This window comes from Peromyscus leucopus, chromosome 2 (assembly GCF_004664715.2).
Source record: "Peromyscus leucopus breed LL Stock chromosome 2, UCI_PerLeu_2.1, whole genome shotgun sequence".
Taxonomy (NCBI): domain Eukaryota; kingdom Metazoa; phylum Chordata; class Mammalia; order Rodentia; family Cricetidae; genus Peromyscus; species Peromyscus leucopus.
Window position 1 is genome coordinate 53,405,062 of NC_051064.1, and position 18,796 is coordinate 53,423,857.

Sequence of the window (18,796 nt, forward strand, 5' to 3'; positions counted from 1 at the left end):
TTCGAAAGGTTGACCTCAGGTCACCGGGCTTAGCAGCAAGCGCCTTTATTTGCTGCGCCATCTCACCAGTCCGGGAATGCACGCGTGCCTTGGTCTGCTGGGCAGCAGGAAGAGAGGCTGCAGCCGGGGAAGGTGATGGAGAATCTGGAGAGCAGCTGAGCCAGGCTCTTCCTCCTGTCCTAAGAGGCAGACATGGGAGTAGGGGCTTGGGGGAAGCTAGGCCATTCTGGGCAGACTTCCTGGAGGAGATCTGAACTGGAGCCCGGCTTTGAAGGCCAGGTATCCAACAGAGTCCTCTCCGAGGATGAGGTGCATAGCCGCCAGCAGGACACAGCCTCCCGGCCGGTTTTCCACCGCCGTGTCTCAGTGTTAGTAGGTGAACGTCCCTCTGAACCTCCATCATCCAGAAATAGCTTTGCTGTGAGCTTTTCTTAGGCTCAGAGACTCAGAATGTTAATTACAGACAGCCTCCCGGGAGCCCCGGAGGCCCAGCCCGAGTTGGTCTGAATGCAAAAGAGGTCCCCACCCCCTCTCCACCCCTCCCTGCGGCTGCCGGAGAGAGGCAGGGGAAGGGAAGACCGGCCACTTTGTCTCCTGGAGGGAAGGGGAGAGGCGTGCGTGCTGGCCAGGGCAGACACTGAATGGGAGATCCCAGTCGGCTCCTGGCTCCACACCTGCTCTGACCTGTACAAGGCCGGGCGCTGCTTACTGTGACCTGGATGATGTCTGAGCTGCAGTAAACCCGTGGCTCTGTCTACCAAGGCTCTAGCACGGACAGGAGATCAGGCTGTGCCCGAACCCTTGCCCGGGGCATGAGACCCACTTTGCCTTGCAACAGAGAGAGGTCACTTTCTGGTCAGTCACTTCCCTTCACCCTCCAGGAGGGCTCCGTGCCCAGCCCAAACCCCAGTCCTTCAGTGCTTCCTCTTCCTTTGGGAGTTGGGAGGGGGGGGCATGCGCAGATGGACAGACAGGCTCAGACCCCTTGGGAAAGGTTGCCGCTGACTTTTCTCTCACTGTTGATCTCAACCTTCCTGAATCATCCATCCTCTTCCCTTCCATAGTGCTCTAAATCCTACTCCAGCCAATTCTTGGACACCTATGATGCTCACAACATGGCCGTGGATGCTGTGATATGGAACCCATTCCACACCAAGGTCTTCATGTCCTGCAGCTCTGACTGGACCGTGAAGATCTGGGACCACACCATCAAGTGAGGGGCCTGCCTGGCCCTCCCCTGCCCCAGGCCCTCCCCTCGGCTCTGGCACTATGAGCCCTCTGCGTCACGGGCTTGACCTTTCTGCCACTGCAGGACCCCCATGTTCATTTATGACCTGAACTCAGCCGTGGGTGACGTGGCCTGGGCACCATACTCTTCCACGGTGTTTGCAGCGGTCACCACAGATGGGAAGGTGAGTAGTCCTTTCTCACCCTGCGGAGCCACCATGGAGACCAGGAGGTGTCTCAGGGTCTCTTCCTAGAGAGCCCACCACATGCCACCCCAGGTCAGCAGGGGTGATGAGACAGAGGACGACTATGTATTTTAAAGGCCAGACTATGCAGGGAAGTGTGGAGGAATTCTTCATCACAGGGGGCCTCACGGAAGAACAGGCCCTCTGGGGAGCTGAGATGCCATCCAGAAGTTGTCTTCCTTGAGGTCCCTGTGAGTGGGTTAGAGGATGCCTAGCCTCTGGGCCAGTCACTGGTCTGTAAGGTAGTGAGCCACCCCCCCCCCTCCAGAAGTGTCCATGGATCAAGTGTTGATAGCAGCAGCATTATTCATAAGTCCAAACAGTGAAAGAAGCCAGGGTCTATCAAATCATGAACAGCGAACAGTGCAGTGTATATGCAAAAGGATCACATTCAGCAGACAAGGAACACATATGATAACATAGATGGGCATGAAAAGCTTATGCTAAGTCAAATAGGCCAGACACACAAAAGAACAAATATCGGGTATGTCCAAAACAGATTTGCACCGTATGCATCGTGTCAAGAGACAGATCTATACAGATACAGAGTATATTTGTGACTGCTTCAGATAGAGGGGTTGAGAAAAAAATGGGGGGTGACTGTTTATGAGTACAAAGTTTGCCTTGTGGGTGAAAAAAAAACACTCTAAAATTGGTTGTGATAATGGCTTGAAAAGTGAATATGCTTAAAACCAAGAAGTGTATGTGTTAGGTTCGTTAACTGGATGAACCTTGTAGTATGTGACTTATTACCTCGATAAAGCGTTATATCAGAGGAAGCCAGGTTTGGTGGTACATGCCTATAATCCCAGCATGCAGAAGGAGGAAGCCGGAGATCAAAAGTCTGAAGCCAGTCTGCATTGATGGCAAGTGCCAGCAGGCCAGACTGAGCTACCCAGCAAGCCCCTGGGATGGTGGTGGGAGCCAGGCGGTTTCTGAGGAAAGGCCTCTTGGATGAGGTGACTCAAACTGGGAGCTAACAGACGAGCACCAGCCTTTGGCCTTCTCCTCTTTTCTGTTTGAGACAGGGTCTCTATTGTTTCATCCGGCCTGTCCTCTTATGTAGCCCAAGCTGGCCTCGAACTCACAGAGATCCATCTACCTCTGCCTCTGCCTCCCGAGTGCTGGGGTTAAAAGTGGGGGCCCCTGTGCTCTGTAGGAGCAGCATTATGAAGATGAGGTGGGGAAGCTGTGTGGTGGGGCGGCGGGACTCGTGTTCTGAGGTGTGAATGGGAATGAGTCCAGCCTTAGGAACTGAGGCCACACGCCTGGGCTCAGTCAGCAAAGGCAGGGGCTTGGGATGAGAGGAAAGGACTTGGGTAGTATATGGAATTTGGCTCCAAGGAGGCTGAGAGAAAAATTTTAAAGGGAAGCCGAGGTACAGCATGGAGGATGGATTGTGGATGGGCAAGAGCAGAAGCAGGAGACTGCTAGCTGTCACAGCAGGAGCTGATAGTGATTTGGACTCCCGGTGAGGCAAAGATAATATCAGGCATTATTGGGCACTTAGGCATCAAACTCTGAGCACTTTGTATTTATTAGCTGGGATAAACCCCTGGCTCCGCCGCTTACAAGCAAGTTAGCCTCCAACGGCCTCCAAATCCTCATTTATAAAGTAGGGATAGTAACAGAACTGCCACATGGAGTGGTTGTGAGGGGTATAATTAGATGATCCAACCTTGTAACACTCCTGCCCAGAGCCTGGAACATGGTAAGTATATTAGACTGGATAAATGGTAGCTGCCATTATTGGTTCTTTTTATATGGCTTTGGGTTTCTTTGTGGTATTTTTATACATACATGTCGTTATAATTTGTTCCGTCTTCTTCCCTCACTGTGCTCTCCATCCCTCTGATCCCCCTTGCTGTTCCCTTTGTCCCCCCCCTCCCCCCCCCCCCCCCCCCCGCTTTCATGTCACATACATCCCATAGCGGCCATTGTTATTTAGTCTGCATAGACTTAAGATTTCTAAACTTTTTTATCCTCACTCCCTCATCATGGGAGGAAGGCACGCCGACATAAAGACCCTTCTGCGGTCGCTAGCTCGGCCTGCTGACCGTCAGCCTTCTGTAGGGTTTCCAGAAAGCCCGAGGTGGGAGACCAGGGCCCCGTTCTCCCGACTGATGACACTAGCCTCTCCGTAGGCCCATGTGTTTGACTTAGCTGTCAACAAGTATGAAGCTATCTGCAACCAGCCTGTGGTGGCCAAGAAGAAGAACAAGATCACCCACGTGCAGTTCAACCCCATCCACCCCATCATAATTGTGGGCGATGACCGTGGGCACATCACCTGTCTCAAGCTCTCTCCCAACCTGCGAAAGATGCCAAAGGTATGGGCTCCGGGAGTCCTAGCTGCCATCAAGAGATGGGGGATGATAGGGAGGAGCCAGGGGCCACCCCAAGTTTCTGGCTTGAAGGATTCGAGGTAAGGATGGTACCGGTGCCTGAATGAGGAGGCTGGGGAAAAGGTTTGTGAAGTAACAGATCAGTTTGACCTGCTGCATCCTGTAGGGTGCGGGGGTGATTTCCAAAGAGTAAGTGGCCATGGAACATGGGGAGGCAAGCGCCATCGGCTTACCGGAAGTGCAGGATGTTGGGACAGGTCACCAGGAGAGGCACTCAAGCCTTAGCTGACGCATTGCTGCTGGGCTTACACAGAGTTTCAGCTCCAATGGTCCCTGAACTGGGAGCCATGAGTCTCCCCAGGAAGGAGCAAGTGAGCCGTGAGCAGGGTAACTAGGTCAGCAGCCATGCAGGTCTCCTTCTGAGTTCAGGATTCTGTTTCTCGGCTCTCTAATGGTGAGAAGAACCAGACCAGAGCCCAAGGACCCCAAATGTATGACACAAAGCCTAGAGCAATGCCCTCAAATCTACACCTGAGCCCAAATGCAGACTTAAGACTCAAAGCTTCACAGCACAGGCCTTAGACTAAACCCAGAGCCTCAGAACCCAACTTAAAAAAAAAAAAAAAACAGAACCCATTTGTATATGAGAGTAGAAATGGCCCTTTGCTCTCTGCCCAGCTCTGGGCCAGGGTCAGGGTCACCAAGCTGCCCTGACCATTGAACCTCCAGGGTACAATTTGAGGCACATACTGCAGTTTGGGGCAGGGTCTGGGGCTTGTCTCGTTCGGCTCGTCTTCTTCCCCAAGGGTTCCTGCCCAGCCAGGGACTGTGTGCCATCCTTTGGATACTGGCATAGACTATTCCCCACCATGGCCAGGGAGGCATGGGCTGGAAGTATGGACGGCCGTAATTGTAGCCAGCTGGGGGAGGGGGTGGACTTGGCTATAAATACTCAGAAGGCTTGCTAAGCGCCTGCAGCTGTGGCCTGCGGGCTGTGGTGGGCTTTGGGGGTTGGGGGGAGTCAGGCATGGTCTAAATCTCTTTGCTGAGCCCAGCTCCTTGGCCTCGGGAGGGAGAAAGGAGGCAGCAATGTTTGTAGAACAGATAAAATCTGTTCTTAATTTAATGAGGGGCAGGCTTAAGATGGCAGAGCTAGACAGTCCCCTGGGAGGATGATGGTCACTCTTTAGGAGAGGGCCATAGCCCCATCACCCAGAGCGAGGTAGATATGAAGGAATGCTACCCGATGTGATCCTGGGAAGCAAGATTTATCATAGTTCCATCTCCTCACAAAGCAAGGGTCAGTTGTGGCTGAGAGAGCTGAACTCTGAATCGGGAAACCTAAATCACCCGGGATCTGAGCAGGGACAGTGGGGGCTAGTACTTGGCAGGATTAGGAGTTCCTGTGAGGTGACCCTGTCAGCAGTCAAGTGATTCATACAGAAGGAAGTCCTCTGGGCATCCCCGCCGCCCTTTCTCTGGGAGCTGCAGATTCCCTGCTCTTCCCAAGAGGTCTCGACTCCTCTCCCGGGAACTTCCTCGGAGTGCCATCAGAGGTCAAGCACTGTCTTTCTTTTCCTCCTGTACGGCTGGAAAAGTGAGGCTCAGGAAGGGACTTGTCCAGTCTCCTGGGGGATCTAATGCAGCGATGGAACTAAAAATCAGGGCCCTTAAATACCAAGGGATGGGGTACGGCTGAGAAACAGCTTAATGATGGACGGAGAATGGGGAGAGAGAAAAAGATGACTGCCCTGTGCCTCCCGGAGCAGGGAGCTGGGTAACGGCGAGAGCACAGGCTGGGTGCCAGGGGCTGCAGCAGCAGACCTGGGAGCCGGTGGAGGGGTCAAGGCCAGAGGCAATTGGAGCTCTGCAGAGTAGCTGCAGCTAGATGGAGCCAGGAAGGCGCCTGCTGCCTGGGCACTCTCCTCTGAGCTTACAGCCCCAGCAGGTGTGGCTGGGGCAGGTGCCAGGACACAGTGGGCACAGGTGGCAGAGGGGAGAGGGCAGGCAGGAAGTGGCAGCTGCCCAGCCTGTCTCGGCACAGTCCACAGCCCACTGTCTGGACAGCAGGGAGAATGTGACTGATGTGGCCTGCTACAGGATTTTCAAGCCTGTGGGTCCAACATACCTGCGTCTAAAATTCCGTTGTTTCAGGGCCCGACTTAGCAGTGGAAGCATTAGAATGTTTTGCAGGTGAGAGCAAGGATCATAAACTCAGGATCTGAGATACAGTGCCCACCACAAGGAGTCACATGGAAAATTCTGTCTCTCTCATGCGTCTCCTGGTCCCTTCCCCACTGGCATCAAGTGGCGCCCCTCCCCAAGCCTGTGAGGACACCTGTGGCCTAGTCCCCATCTCTCTCTCTCCCCTGCAGCACACATCTGTCCCCTCTTTACAGGGCTGAACCTGGGTGGTCCTAACAGAGAGCTCCTGCCTCTCCCTGGAGCCTACAGCTCTCCATGGCCGGCTTCTGAGAGACTGAAGATAAATGCCTTTCCCCAATCCTGCCAACACCCTTGCTAAGCTTTGGAGCGAGAGCTGGAGTCCTCCTCACAGGCCCTCCGATGAGCCTCTGAGTCACCTAACCTGAGTAGGGGGAGGACTGAATGGGAGTAGCAGGAATCCAGTGTTTACTGGGCAAGGGAAGGGCCAAGGAATAGCTGGGGCAGGCTGGGCAGGGGAGCCAGGGGTGGCATCTAAAACGAGGCATTTCCCCTCTCCCCAGGAAAAGAAGGGGCAGGAAGTGCAGAAGGGGCCAGCTGTGGAGATCGCAAAGCTGGACAAACTGCTAAACGTCGTGAGGGAAGTCAAAACCAAAACCTGAGCGCCTGGCCCGGCCCGCCGCAACCCAACATGTACAGCGAGCGCTCTGCCTGGGCACCAGGCTGCCTAGGCACCAAGGACGTACCCACCCTGACCAAGTCCTGGTGTTTGCTTTCCACATTCTAGTTCTTGTGGTCGCAGCACCCTTCTCCATGGCCTGACTCTTCACCTCCATTACACTCCCTTTACACAAATAAACCTGTTTGAAAACTCCTACCTTTAGTGTTTTCTACCACACAGTCCCCAAGAAGAGAAGTCTCAGGGTAAGCCACAGTTCCATTTATTATCCAACAAACAGTGGGAGGACCAGAGAAGGGGCCCAGCCCGGACACCCTCCCATTATTGCCATGGGTTCCAGTTTGCTTCCCCGACCTAGAGAGCCCAGAGGCACCGAGCTTAGGGAAGTGAGCAGCCCTTGACCCTGGGGATGGAGCAGAGTCCAGAGGGCCCTGGCCCTAGCACCGACTCCTGACCCCCCACCCCAGGCCTGTCCCTCTAGGGCTACTACTCAGGCCTCTCTCGAGTCAGGCTGGCTACAATCTAGGCTGCTGGGTCCAGCTTCAAACAGACTGGACTCCAGATTCTGGCCCCCAGACTGGCTGAACTCTGGGATCAGATGCGACACTCTGACTCTGGTATACTCAGGTCCAGGACTCCAGGGTAGGCCAGGCGCCTTCAGGGCTGCAGCAGGTAGCTGCCTTCATGGCTAGGCTTCTGGGGGGGTGGTGCCTTCTCAGGACAGGGGCCAGGGCTGGAGTTGGGACTGGATTCCGAGAGAGAATCGACGTCAGTGGAACGGGAGTGGCAGGCCCAGCAGAGAATGACCCAAAGCAGCAGCAGCAAGAAGCCAACAAGGCCGTTGCAGACGATGGCGATGAGGGCCCCCTGGGAGATGGCTGCCCCCATGACAGGCAGCACCCTCAGGCCAGAGCAGAGAGCGGAGCTGCCTCAACGGCAAGGCCCATGCCGAGGCACAACTCCGGTACGGCCGGCTTTCCAAGGAGGCTGTCCTGTCCACACACAGGGATTCCCGGGCAGTGGAAATGCCCACCTGCAGTCCCGAGCCTGAGGAAGTACAGAGGAGAGGAGAGGGGGTGAAGAGGAAGGAGTGGGCTGAACCTGGGGGGACAGGCAGAGGGCATTGGGTGCCAGCAGGCTCAGGAGCCTCCCAAAGCCAGGACCTCCATCCTCGGGCCTGGCACTGAGCACCTGGTGCGTGGTGCCGCCCGAGTGGGGAAGCTGTAGGGGAAGCTGTAGCAGGCAGGCACCCTCTGTCTCATCCTCCGTGGAACCGGTGGGTATAGCCTAGCCCTGCCCACCAAGCTTCTAGCCTTCAGACATGCTGTTGGTGGGCGGGACTGAGGTGGCCCAAGGCCCAGGAGGAAGAGGATTGCGACCATCCTTGAGGAGGCTAGGGCATCCTCTCTTTCTGAGGGCTGCAGTAAGCGGGTCCAGGAAACCTGCAGAGGTGCCAGCTCCCACAGAAGGGAACTTTGTGGAGGCCCTGGCAGGGATGTGTGGGTCCTGCATATCCAAGGCTGTGCCTAGGTGTGCCTTCCCCCGGAACTTTGCCTCCCTGGGTCAGGTGTGTGTGTGTGTGTGTGTGTGTGTGAACGGCACACCCTCCTGTCTCTCTGTCCGTTGCTGGATCTGCATCCATACCTACCTCTGCGAAGGTGTGTGGCTGCCTGTCTCTGCGTCCCTATCTCAGAGTGTTTTGAGTGTTCCATGTGTGTGTCTCATTTCTCCACCAGTCTGTCTCTGGGTATCTCTTGTCTCTTTTCACGACTCTATGTCCCTCTGCCCTCCAGGACATGTCTCCTCCTTTCTCCGTGGGGTCGGCATCAGTGGTTCTGTGCGTCTTGCATGTGTCTCTGTCTTTGTGTGTCTATCTCTCCTCCAAGCCGTGTGTCTCTGTCTCTGTGTGGGTCACTGTCTCTTCATCTCCGTTCTGTATCTCTGTATCTCGACCCTCTGCCCGTAGGGGAGGCCTCCCCCCTCCCCTTACCTGAGTTGAGCCCGGTGCGCGCCCGCGGGAGGGTCCGGGGCAGCGGGATGCTCAGCGCCGACTGAGGCTCGAAAGCCTGCGGGCGGGGGGCGGCGGGAGGCGGGCAGGGGCGACGTCCACTCCCCGGGCCCTCCCCCTGGGCCGCGCAGCCTCTGCCGGCCGCTCCCGCCGGGGCGCGACCGGGCCGGCCTCTGCCGCGGGCGGTCTGCGGAGAGCGGGCACCTCCTCCCCCTGGGGCGGCGCCTCCTCCGCGGCCGGGGCCGCTAGCTCGCTCGCTCGGCGGCGCTCGGGCGGCGGCGGCTGGAGCGTCGAGGAGTTCGGCTGGGCTCGGCTGAGTTCGGCTGGGTTCGACTGGGCTCGGCTACGGCGGGAGGGAGTCGGCTGAGCTCGGCTGAGCTCGGCGGGCAGCAAAAACAGCGAAAAGCCCCGCCTCGCGAGTGGCCAGCGGCCTGCGGCCCTTCGGGGGCGGAGCCATCTCTGTGCCGCTGCCGCCGTTCAATTGGCTGGTCGGGCCAAGTTCCCGCACCATTGGCTGTGCTCTGGGGTGGGACACCACTGTCCTGGTGCAGGAGAGAAGGAGGGAGGGGCGGAGGGGGGAGGCGAGGGGGGGGACGAAGGGGCCACTTTGTTTTGATTCATCCCTTGAGAGGGTGGAGGGCCAGGCTCACCTTTATGCAGTGATTTCTTGCACCTTCCACACCTGGAGTGCACCCCTGTATGTGAGACATCCACCCCTCCCTATCTGGGAGAAGTCTGTCCCTATTATCTGGAAAAAGTCCATGTGTCTTCTCCACACCTGACCCTCACCTTTTATCTTCCTACACATCCCATTCTCACTCTGCATTCCCACGTTACAGCACCTATAGATTGCCCTGGGTTCTAAGAACAGTGTGATCCCTGGTAACACAAGACCTTTGTTGCGTTGTACTGATTTCTCGCTCAGTGGTGGTCACAGGCTTGTGCTTTGCTTGCTAGAGGGAGCCTGAGACACCTGAAGAATGGCTCAGCTCTAGCCGGACTAGATCCGGGCTTGGTGGATGCCCTGACTCTCCATCCCGATAGTTCTCCTGAGACCAAAGCAGCTCAGACAGGAGCAGTCAAGTAGGCCTTCCTCTCGCTGACTCTTCACACGGCAGTGACGTTCTAACCAAGGGCTCTGGGCTCATGCGTGCCAGGCAACCATGTACTCCACCACTGAGCGACGTTCTTAGCCCTCCAGGGATTCTTAAGTGTTTTTATCTGGACCCTCTTGCCTCAAATATTGTCCGTGGACTATCAGTTCTATCATGGTGGCTCCCACTGACCCACACCCAGGCTTAACTTCTCTCTGGAATACTTACCACACTCACAGCAAAATGTCTACTGGAGTTGCGGTAGTGTTTGTTCCTGGTTCCACTTTTTAACTTTATGACGCTGGGCAAATTTCTTGACTCTCCTAACCAGGGCTTTCTTCTCTACAGGATGGTTATAGTAATAGCTACTTCTCAGGTTTCTCACTAATTCATTTATACCATACCAACCGCATCAGCAAATGCCAGCTGACATAAACCCAGGACCAGGTGGCTAAAGGGCAGGCCCCTCCTTCCAAAAAGACCCCTGGAAACCTGGATACTATTTGAAAAGGAGAGAGGGAAGTATAAAGTAATGTGAACAGCTGAATCATCTAAAGCTACTGTGTTAGAGGCTGTCTAAAATAAACCGTGGACCCCGTGGAGTTTGTCAGAATGGATTAATTTTAGTTTCCCCCCTGTTACCCAGCAGGGTGGGGGTATTGTGAGAAAGATCAGATCAGTTATAGGAAAGAGAGGAGACATATGGTCGCACATCTGAGTGTAATGTGAGTGAATTTGTGACCTAGCCACAGGGGTTCAGATTTTATCCTGGAAAACAGTGGGGAGTCACTGAAGAATTTTGAGCACAGGAGTGATGTGATCATATCCAGAAATTAGAAGGATGATTTGGGCTGTTGGGCGGAAAGGAGTTTGGAAAGCATTTGAGGGTGAAAGATGGGGTATTGATGAGCAGCTAAAAATGGCCCAGGCAAACCGAGTGGGAGGTCACTGGGGGTATTCAGTTACATCAGTAAGCAGAGCTTATAAAGTAGGGGAAGTTAGAAGAGGATATTCTGGGGTAACTGGTTAGTAGCCACAATACCGTGATGCAGTGTCCAGTGATGTCCAGTGATAAAGAATATATAAGCGGGCTGATGAGAGGCCACCAAGCCTGATGACCTCAGTTCAATCCCTGGGATCAATGTGGTGGAAGTTGAGAACCCCAAGCTGTCCACTACCTTCCATGCTACTCACTGTAGCACATGTGTGCCCCCCACCAAACAAACATAATTTAAATGTAAGTTTCAGCAAGGACTTGGGTGATAATATCTGAAGATGTCAAATTGGGGATGCCAATAGAATGCCTTAGCGGAGCTGTTCAGTAGGCATGGATAACCAGCTCCGAGGTCCAGGAAAGATGCCCCGTGAGTTTTTGCAACTGCGTGAAAGAGAGTTAAATCAGACAACTATATGAGCTCACTTAAGGGGAGTTGGAAGTGGCTTAAACAGTCCCAACAGACCTGCCTCCTGTCCTGGTCATCCCCACCCTCGTAGGGTCTCTAATGTTCGCCCAGTTCACGTAGTGCAACAAGACTTTAAAGAGTTCTAGATACTAAAATCTTATTGTCTAGGTCGTCAGGGAGACTGGTGGAGTGGCGGCGGCTGTCGCCACTGCTGCTTTTTGGACACGATTTGAAATTCCTCAGAAAGTACTCTGATTTGCTTAGCTTCAGACTGCTCAACCGTGGTCGAGAAGGGAGTCCAACTGGTTAACGTGACCCACATGATAACCCGAAGGAAGTGGGGTGGGTGGCTTCCAGGAGACAGGTCACGAAGAAACAGAATGGCAGCTACTCACTGTTTCCACACATTATTTCCCGGACACAGACACATCATTTTCTCTGTATACGATTCCAAAACATCCTCAGAAACTGCTAGATCCTGGATCTAGAGTGTTCCTGAAGGCCATGTGTTACAGGCTGTGGGGAGGCAGGAAGTGTTGGGTCTTTGCAGGGGTGCTCTTGAAGGGGACTGTGGAACTTGAATCTTTTCCTCTTCATCTGTTTTTCTTGTCTGGGCCAAGAAGCAAGGAGTTTCGCCCTCTTTCTGCCCTGGTGACACCTGCAAAACTGTGAGCTGAAGTAACCTTTTAACTTACATCTTCGTTACATTTATGAATGTGTGTGTGTGTGTGTGTGTGTGTGTGTGTGTGTGCAGGTCAGAGGACAACTTTCAGGAGGTGGTTCTCTCATTGCACCAGTGACCCCAACAAACAGAACAGAAGTAATCTCCATGGCCACGCCCAGGCGGTTCAGGCCGCACCAAATTGACAACTGTCATATATATATAAATTCATCTCCTTTCCAATATGGCAATTCAGCTGCTACATCTGGAGGTCATTTTATAATAGGACCATTGTTCAAATACAGGTTCTCAGGGTAATGTCCCTTCATGATCTACTTAGATCTCTGTGATATAGGAATATGGCTTCTAGTAAGTCCAGTACCTTTGGATCACCTTTAAACCAATGCACGTGTCTCTCCAAAGAAATGGAAAAATAGAAAATAAAATGGAATCAAAATAAAGCATTATGTGTTTGTCACTAATCCACAGCATCCTCTATATATTTTGGGCCATGAATAATAAAATAAGATTAGACAACTTCATGATATCTGTTTGCTGACGCACTGTTTTGATTGTGAAGTTCCTTGGTCAGCTGGTCTAGCTTTTATTCAGTGATGAGACCCTTCTTCAGTGTTCTGAAAGGACTGCTATGGAGGAGTTCCCTGTTCCAAGGATCTTTGTTCCTCTAGTGGTGTTTTAGAGCTTGTCCTGAGATTGAGCAAGCATGGATTTTTGCATTTATAAGGATTAGGTGTGGAGGTCTCTCTCCAGATGATACAATATACAGGTGCAGTGCGCTCTGTGTGTGGGGTGTGTGTGTGTGTGTGTGAGAGAGAGAGAGAGAGAGAGAGAGAGAGAGAGAGAGAGAGAGAGAGAGAGAGGGAGAGAGGGAGAGAGGGAGAGAGAGAGAGAGAGAGAGAGGGAGAGAGGGAGAGAGGGAGAGAGGGAGAGAGGAGAGAGGGAGAGAGGGAGAGAGGGAGAGAGGGAGAGAATAGAGGCATTTGAAAAGTCTGATGACCTGAACTGGATCCCTGTGACCCACATAGTGGAAGGAAAGAACCAAGTCCTTCAAGTTGTTCTCTTATCTCTACATGCTCCGGAATGCTCATGCCACACCCACCGCCGCCACCACATAAGTGTAAAAACTCAGTGAATAAAACAACGACAAATGACTTGGCAATTTCATGGGGGGGGGCCTCCCATTTGCTGAGAAAGTGTTTCATTGATCCTAAGGGGCTTCCCCTCCTCCCCGCAGCTTAAACAACTTTGGAATCAGAAAGGGTTTTTCAAGTGGTGACATGTAATAGATCTCCAGTCCTTTTTCCCCTTAGGAATTCACAAAGTAACTTGCCTTTTGTAATCGATGGGATATGAGCTTTTTTAAATATAATGATTTTGCCAGGTCAGGGTTCTTTTTCACAAATAATAGACTCTACACTGGCTAGTTAGAACAGAGAAGGGACTTGTGAAAAAAGATTGTTTAGCCCAGAATTGTTAGGGGAACTGGGAAATGGTCTTGAGTGAGGCTACTATAGGAACAACACCCAAGCCTTATCACGCAGCCTGATGAGGAAATCACAGCCGTTGTCAGTCAGAGCTCTATCGCCTGCCAATGTCAAAAGCTCCGCAGCAATCCTGTGGTAGGAACTCACTGCAACCACTGGGAAACCACGGCTGTTGCCACGACCAGCCCCAAAGCTGGACACTTGTGTTCCTACCAACAGCAGAAACCAAAGCCTATGTCAACACGCTTCCTATCTATGTCAATCAAGACTAGCTAGGAGGCAGTATAATTACAAACAGCTCTCCTATTGCTTCAAACAGCACAGACACATTTCTTGCTTGTACTGTAGTTCCAGCATGGGCCAGGCTTGGATGGGGAAGTCCTGCTCACTGTGATCACTAAAGGGTCAGGCCGCAGGGAGTTCCAGCATTATTTATAGTCAGGGTCTTACTTTGAAGTAAGTAAGTAAGTAAGCCAGGCCTGGAACTTGCAGAAATTCTCCAGTCTCAGCCTCCCAAGTGGTAGGATTATAAGCGTGAACCCACGCCCCCGACTGGATGCCACCTTCCTGACCAGAGTGCCAGGCTTGCTGTTGCTAGGCAGACAAGGAAAAGCGGTTCCTGAGCCTTCATGCCCAGCACTTTGGGAGGTGAAAGCGGACGGAGTCCAGGGCCAGCTTCAGATGCATATCGAGTGTGAGGCCAGCCTGGGCACTTGAAACATTGTCTCAAACAAACAAACAAACAAACAACAAACAAAAGCAAGCACACACTGGCTTTTGCTGCCATGCATTGATCAAATCTCACAGCCATAACTAACATCAAAGGACACAGGAAATCAATCTCTCTGTGCTCTGAAGAAAAGGAACAGAAATATTAGTCAACTTTCGTCATTTTCAATTTATTTCTGTTGTTTCCCTCCACACAGAAGTCTCACATGGGTGAAGAAGCACACAAGCTGCCAGAGATGCTGAGAACACATGCCGTTTCTGATTTTCACCCCCTGTGGAGGTAGGGTTTGTTTTTCTTTTCTTGAGACAGGGTATCACTGTGCAGCCTTGACAGGCCTGGAACTTGTCAAGTGGACCAGACTGACCTTGAACTTACAGAGATCTGCCTGTCTCTGCCTCCAGAGCGCACCAACATGCCCTGCAAGGTTTCAGGGAGAGAGGGAGGGAGGGAGGCACAAGTGATTTTTATTTCTAAAGGTAGGAGTTTAAAGTTGGAATTTTTCCAGATAGGAAAGCTGTCTGAAGGGTGAAAGACATTCATGAACACTGAATATTTCTACTACTTGGCACCACAGCAACACAGGAAGTTAGTGGAGCCATGTTCCCCAAACCACCAAGAAGGCCCACGGTCTGGGCACGGTTCTGAGTAATTTCTTCAGATCCCTCTCACCATGCCTTCGGGCTTCCTGGGAAACGCAGACTAATGGACCTTTTTGACACAGTCCTGGAATAGTGCGCTCATCTTATGCCACCCTGGCCAACGACATCTTAACAGAAGTGCTACCCCATTTGCCCAGCAGGCTAGAAACATCACGTGGGGGTTCCAGCCTCTGGCGGCTCAGTGTACCCCAGTCCTGATTGCTGGTAACTCACGGTTCCTTAATTAGAGAGAAACAAATCACAGCGTCTGAAACTCAGCAAGGCAACATAATTGTCTGACTCCTAGCAACCTGGGGTCAAGACTAAATCAAGTTCTCTTCTCCAAATGCAAAGCGTTCTCTGTTTCCCCCAGTGGCTCGCAGACCACCCATTCTGGATACCTCGCCTTTTTAACCACCGTGTCTGCAAACGCTTCAGCCAGCACAAGATCTCAGAAGCCACAACAGACCGCAGTAGAGCAATGCATTGCTGCTGCATGAAAAGGCCTCCTAGAGCCTTACACTGGGTTATTGCATCGCATGTTTGTATGTATGTATGCATGCATGTATGCATGCATGTATGTGTGTATGTATGTATGCATGCATGCATATGTGTGCATGTGTATGTATTTGCTGAGTGTGCATGTGTGTGCAACTTGGGTGAGTTGGTCCTTTCCTTCGACCATGTGGGTTCTGGGTATCAAACTCTGATCTCTAAACTTGAGGGCAAGCCTCTTTACCCATCTTACTGGCCCCTCTCACGATGGGATTAGGTGATGCCCACTGCCCTCTGTCCACCAGCTTAGTCAGTTCCTCATTTTCAGGTCTATTTTTGAGAATATTTTCATCCTAATACCTGTTATGTCCCATCCCCGCAATCAATCAGTCGATACGTATAATTTTTTTTTAATGAAATTTTAAGTTTCTTATGTGGACAAATACTGGTGGGAAGGAACCAGAAGGCAGGATTGACTCACAGCTCCTGATACTGTCACCCACCGCCTTGCGCTGTGCAGATCCAGGCAAGCGGGATCAAGGGCGGAAGCCAAAGTTGGGTCAGCAGATAGGAGCCGGTCCAACTCTCCCCAAGTCACAGCAGAAAGTAGGGCAGGGAGAGGAGGGAGGTACCTGGCCTCAGCACTGGGTGACCCAAGTTGTAGCCCTGGGAGCACCTGGGGCCTGGGACTGTCCCAGACAGGGCCGCTCTGTGTGAAGAACAGAGTCCCAGAGCTGGGGCCGGTCCTTCCCTCGCAGGGGCAGGGCAGGACAGAGCCACTCCATTCTGGGACAGGCAACCTTGCTTGTGCTCTGATCCCCCTTCTCCAAACCCTGCCCATCGCTGTCCCTGCTCACCCCCTCACTGCTCAGCCCTGCCCGGCTGTTACCTTCTTTCCTAGCTGCACATGCCCCCCACCCTCGCCCCCCATCCCCCACCCCATCACAGCCTTCTGCTCCCACCGTTCCGGAGGCTGGCTCACAAGGTCACTTTCATCTCCAGTCATTTCCAATGAACCTTTTTCGTCCTTATCATCTTTGTTGATGACTATTTGGTGCTGAGGACGCCTGTTTGAAACTGCCCTTTCCTCTCTCCAGGTGGGTACTTTCTCCGAGAACCTTTATTCTTCCTACTAAAACAACTCGTGCTGATGGGGCACCTGCACTCTGTTGGCGCTTCACATCCCTTGTAGATACTTCTCTCCGCCTTGTGAGACAGGTGCAGGAAACAGACGGGGAAACCAAGGCTCCAGGCAACCAAGGCGTTTTCCCAAGGCCCATAGCAACAAGTGCTGGATTTGAACCCAAGCCTGCTCCTTTGCCCTTGACTCTAGCTCACTGGCTTCCCGCCTCTCTGGCCCTCCTTAGCTCCTCCGTGGACAACGCTCTTTGCACCCACCCTCCCTCCCTTCCCTGTCCCCTCCCCCACACCCCTTCTCCCATCCGCAGCAAGCTTCTCTGCGTAGTTTCAGTGCCCATTTTTGTTTAGACAATGCTTTACCACTCACCCAGACCTCACTCCCCAAGTCCCAGATGCTATTTACTGTTGCTGCTGTCGTTATTAAGACCCGAGGTTTACAGCGTTACCATAGGGTGGGTGCGGTGCGGAACTCGTTATGTGTGTTATCTTATTAAATCCTCAGAACACTGAGAGGCAGATATTCATACACTATTTTCCTAAGACTGAGTATTAGAGAAGTTATCAATTTGTCTCGAGGTCAGGAGAAGCCAAGCTTTATCTGAACCTTAAGTCATTGTTTGAAACACAGTCTTGCTATGTAGCTCAGGATGGCCTTGAACTCACCATCCTCCTGCCTCAGACTCCCTAATTCTGAGATTACAAGCACCTAGCACCAAACCAGGCTTAGTCACCGTCTTACCTGCTGACTCTTTTATCGGGAGGTATGTTTAGCAGCTCATATTTGAGATGGCTGAGTCTCAGCCTGTCTATCCCTATTCAGCTGTGTGACCAGAGCAAATGACAGGATGTCCAAGCTGTAGCCCAAATCCTGTCTTCTCATGACGGCTATTTTAACAGACAGTCTTATTATCCCCAAGTCGACAGGATTCTACAAGAATCTCCTTCCTTTCTCCTTCCCAAATCCTTGTTCACCAAGATTGAGGACCGTGTATTCTGGTAAGTACCCTTCTCACTGCCCGATCCTAGTCCTTCTGCCTGAACACAGCAGGCAGCGGAGCTTTTTGTTGCTATAGCTGGGTGGTTGTTAATTTGAATGGAGGGGGTGCGGATGGTGGACCTATCCAAGCATGTTGGTCCTTGCTTCCATCTTGAGACAGGATCTTGGTTGTTTTTATGTTAAATATACAGGCTAGCTGGCCCACACGCTTGGGGCAGGCAGGGGGGGGCTAGGGGGTGGTTTCTATCTCTGTTCCATCTTCCTGTAGGAGTGATGGTATTACACTGTGTCGGGCTTTTTTCCTGTTGATTTGAACTTTGGTCCTCAGGGCTGCATGGCAAGAGCTTTTGGTTTGTTTTGAGACAGGATATCTTGAAGTCCAGGCTGGCCTCAACCTCACTACATAGCTGAGGCCATCCTTGAACCTGTGCTTGGCATGTCTTCCCAAATATTGGGATTACAGGCCTATTCTGTAACACCCAGGGCTCTGTGCACACTAGACAAGTATTCCACCAACTGAGCTACATCCCCAGCCAGAAGCTGCACATGACTTTACACACCATCTAATCAAAGCTTCTCCCAGGATACGTCAGAGCCCCCAGCCACCAGAGTCCACACTCTTTGTCTTTCCTGAGCATGCACAGTGAGCATGCAGCTGACCTGTTGCCTCAACCCTGAGCCCTCAACTGTCAGCAAAAACTTCAGAACCTCAGCTTGACCTTCAAAATTAGGGCATGTGGCCCCACATCTTCTGCAGCCCAACTCCTCCCCAGCACACAGAAGACCCTGTCTTTTTTTTTTTTTTTAAAGATTTATTTATTACTTATACAGTGTTCTGTCTGCATTATGTCTGCAGGCCAAAAGAGAGTGCTAGATCTCATTACAGATGGTTGTAAACCACCATGTGGTTGCTGAGAATTGAACTCAGGACCTCTAGGAAGAGCAGCTAATGCTCTTAACCACTGAGCCATCTCTCAAGGCTGGAAGGCCTTGCCTTTTCCTGCCCGTCTTTCCTCATGCTTTGCCCTTCACAGGCAGGGGATGTCTCCTGCCTTCATAGTCCCCATCTTTTCCCCACTGATGAGGGTTTTCTACTAACATTGAGCCTAATGTTGTGTGTGCTCAGATGGACAAAATCAATAGTTTCTCTTTCATAAAAACTAGATGTACACCTGGCGGTGGTGGCGCACACCTTTAATCCCAGCATTCAGGAGGCAGAGGCAGGTGGATCTCTGTGAGTTCGAGACCAGCCTGGTCTATAGAGTGAGATCCAGGACAGGCTCCAAAGCTACACAGAGAAACCCTGTCTCGAAAAACTCAAACAAACAAACAAACAAACAAAACACACACACACAAAAGAAACAAAACCAAAACGAAACAAAATCTAAGTATACGGCTGGTGAGATGTCTCAGGAGGTAAAGACATCTGCTGCCAAACCTAACAACCTGAGTTCATTTCCTGGGAC

The 18,796-nt window shown here is 52.2% G+C and overlaps 2 protein-coding genes across 2 annotated transcripts in view; one reads left to right on the plus strand and one right to left on the minus strand.

The window, feature by feature from the left end:
• The window catches only part of Dnai1 (dynein axonemal intermediate chain 1), a 70,284-nt gene extending 63,430 nt beyond the window's left edge, over positions 1–6,854 (plus strand). The window contains exons 17-20 of the mRNA XM_028884015.2: positions 1,065–1,213; positions 1,313–1,412; positions 3,617–3,802; positions 6,544–6,854. Of these exons, the coding sequence (XP_028739848.1) occupies positions 1,065–1,213; positions 1,313–1,412; positions 3,617–3,802; positions 6,544–6,642 (534 nt within the window). The 3' untranslated portion in view covers positions 6,643–6,854. The remainder of the gene's footprint in view (positions 1–1,064; positions 1,214–1,312; positions 1,413–3,616; positions 3,803–6,543) is intronic.
• Positions 6,855–6,905: 51 nt separating this feature from the next.
• Enho (energy homeostasis associated) lies at positions 6,906–9,067 on the minus strand. Its single transcript, XM_028884016.2, has 2 exons — positions 8,650–9,067; positions 6,906–7,706 (listed from the first exon to the last, which is right to left on the minus strand). The coding sequence occupies exon 2, from the start codon at positions 7,545–7,547 to the stop codon at positions 7,317–7,319; it is 231 nt and encodes a 76-aa protein (XP_028739849.1). The 5' UTR covers positions 7,548–7,706; positions 8,650–9,067; the 3' UTR covers positions 6,906–7,316.
• Positions 9,068–18,796: the final 9,729 nt, after the last annotated feature.

Bases quoted from the DNA above. Each gene is read 5' to 3' on its own strand.
- Enho (XM_028884016.2), bottom strand. From the start codon at position 7,547: ATGGGGGCAGCCATCTCCCAGGGGGCCCTCATCGCCATCGTCTGCAAC.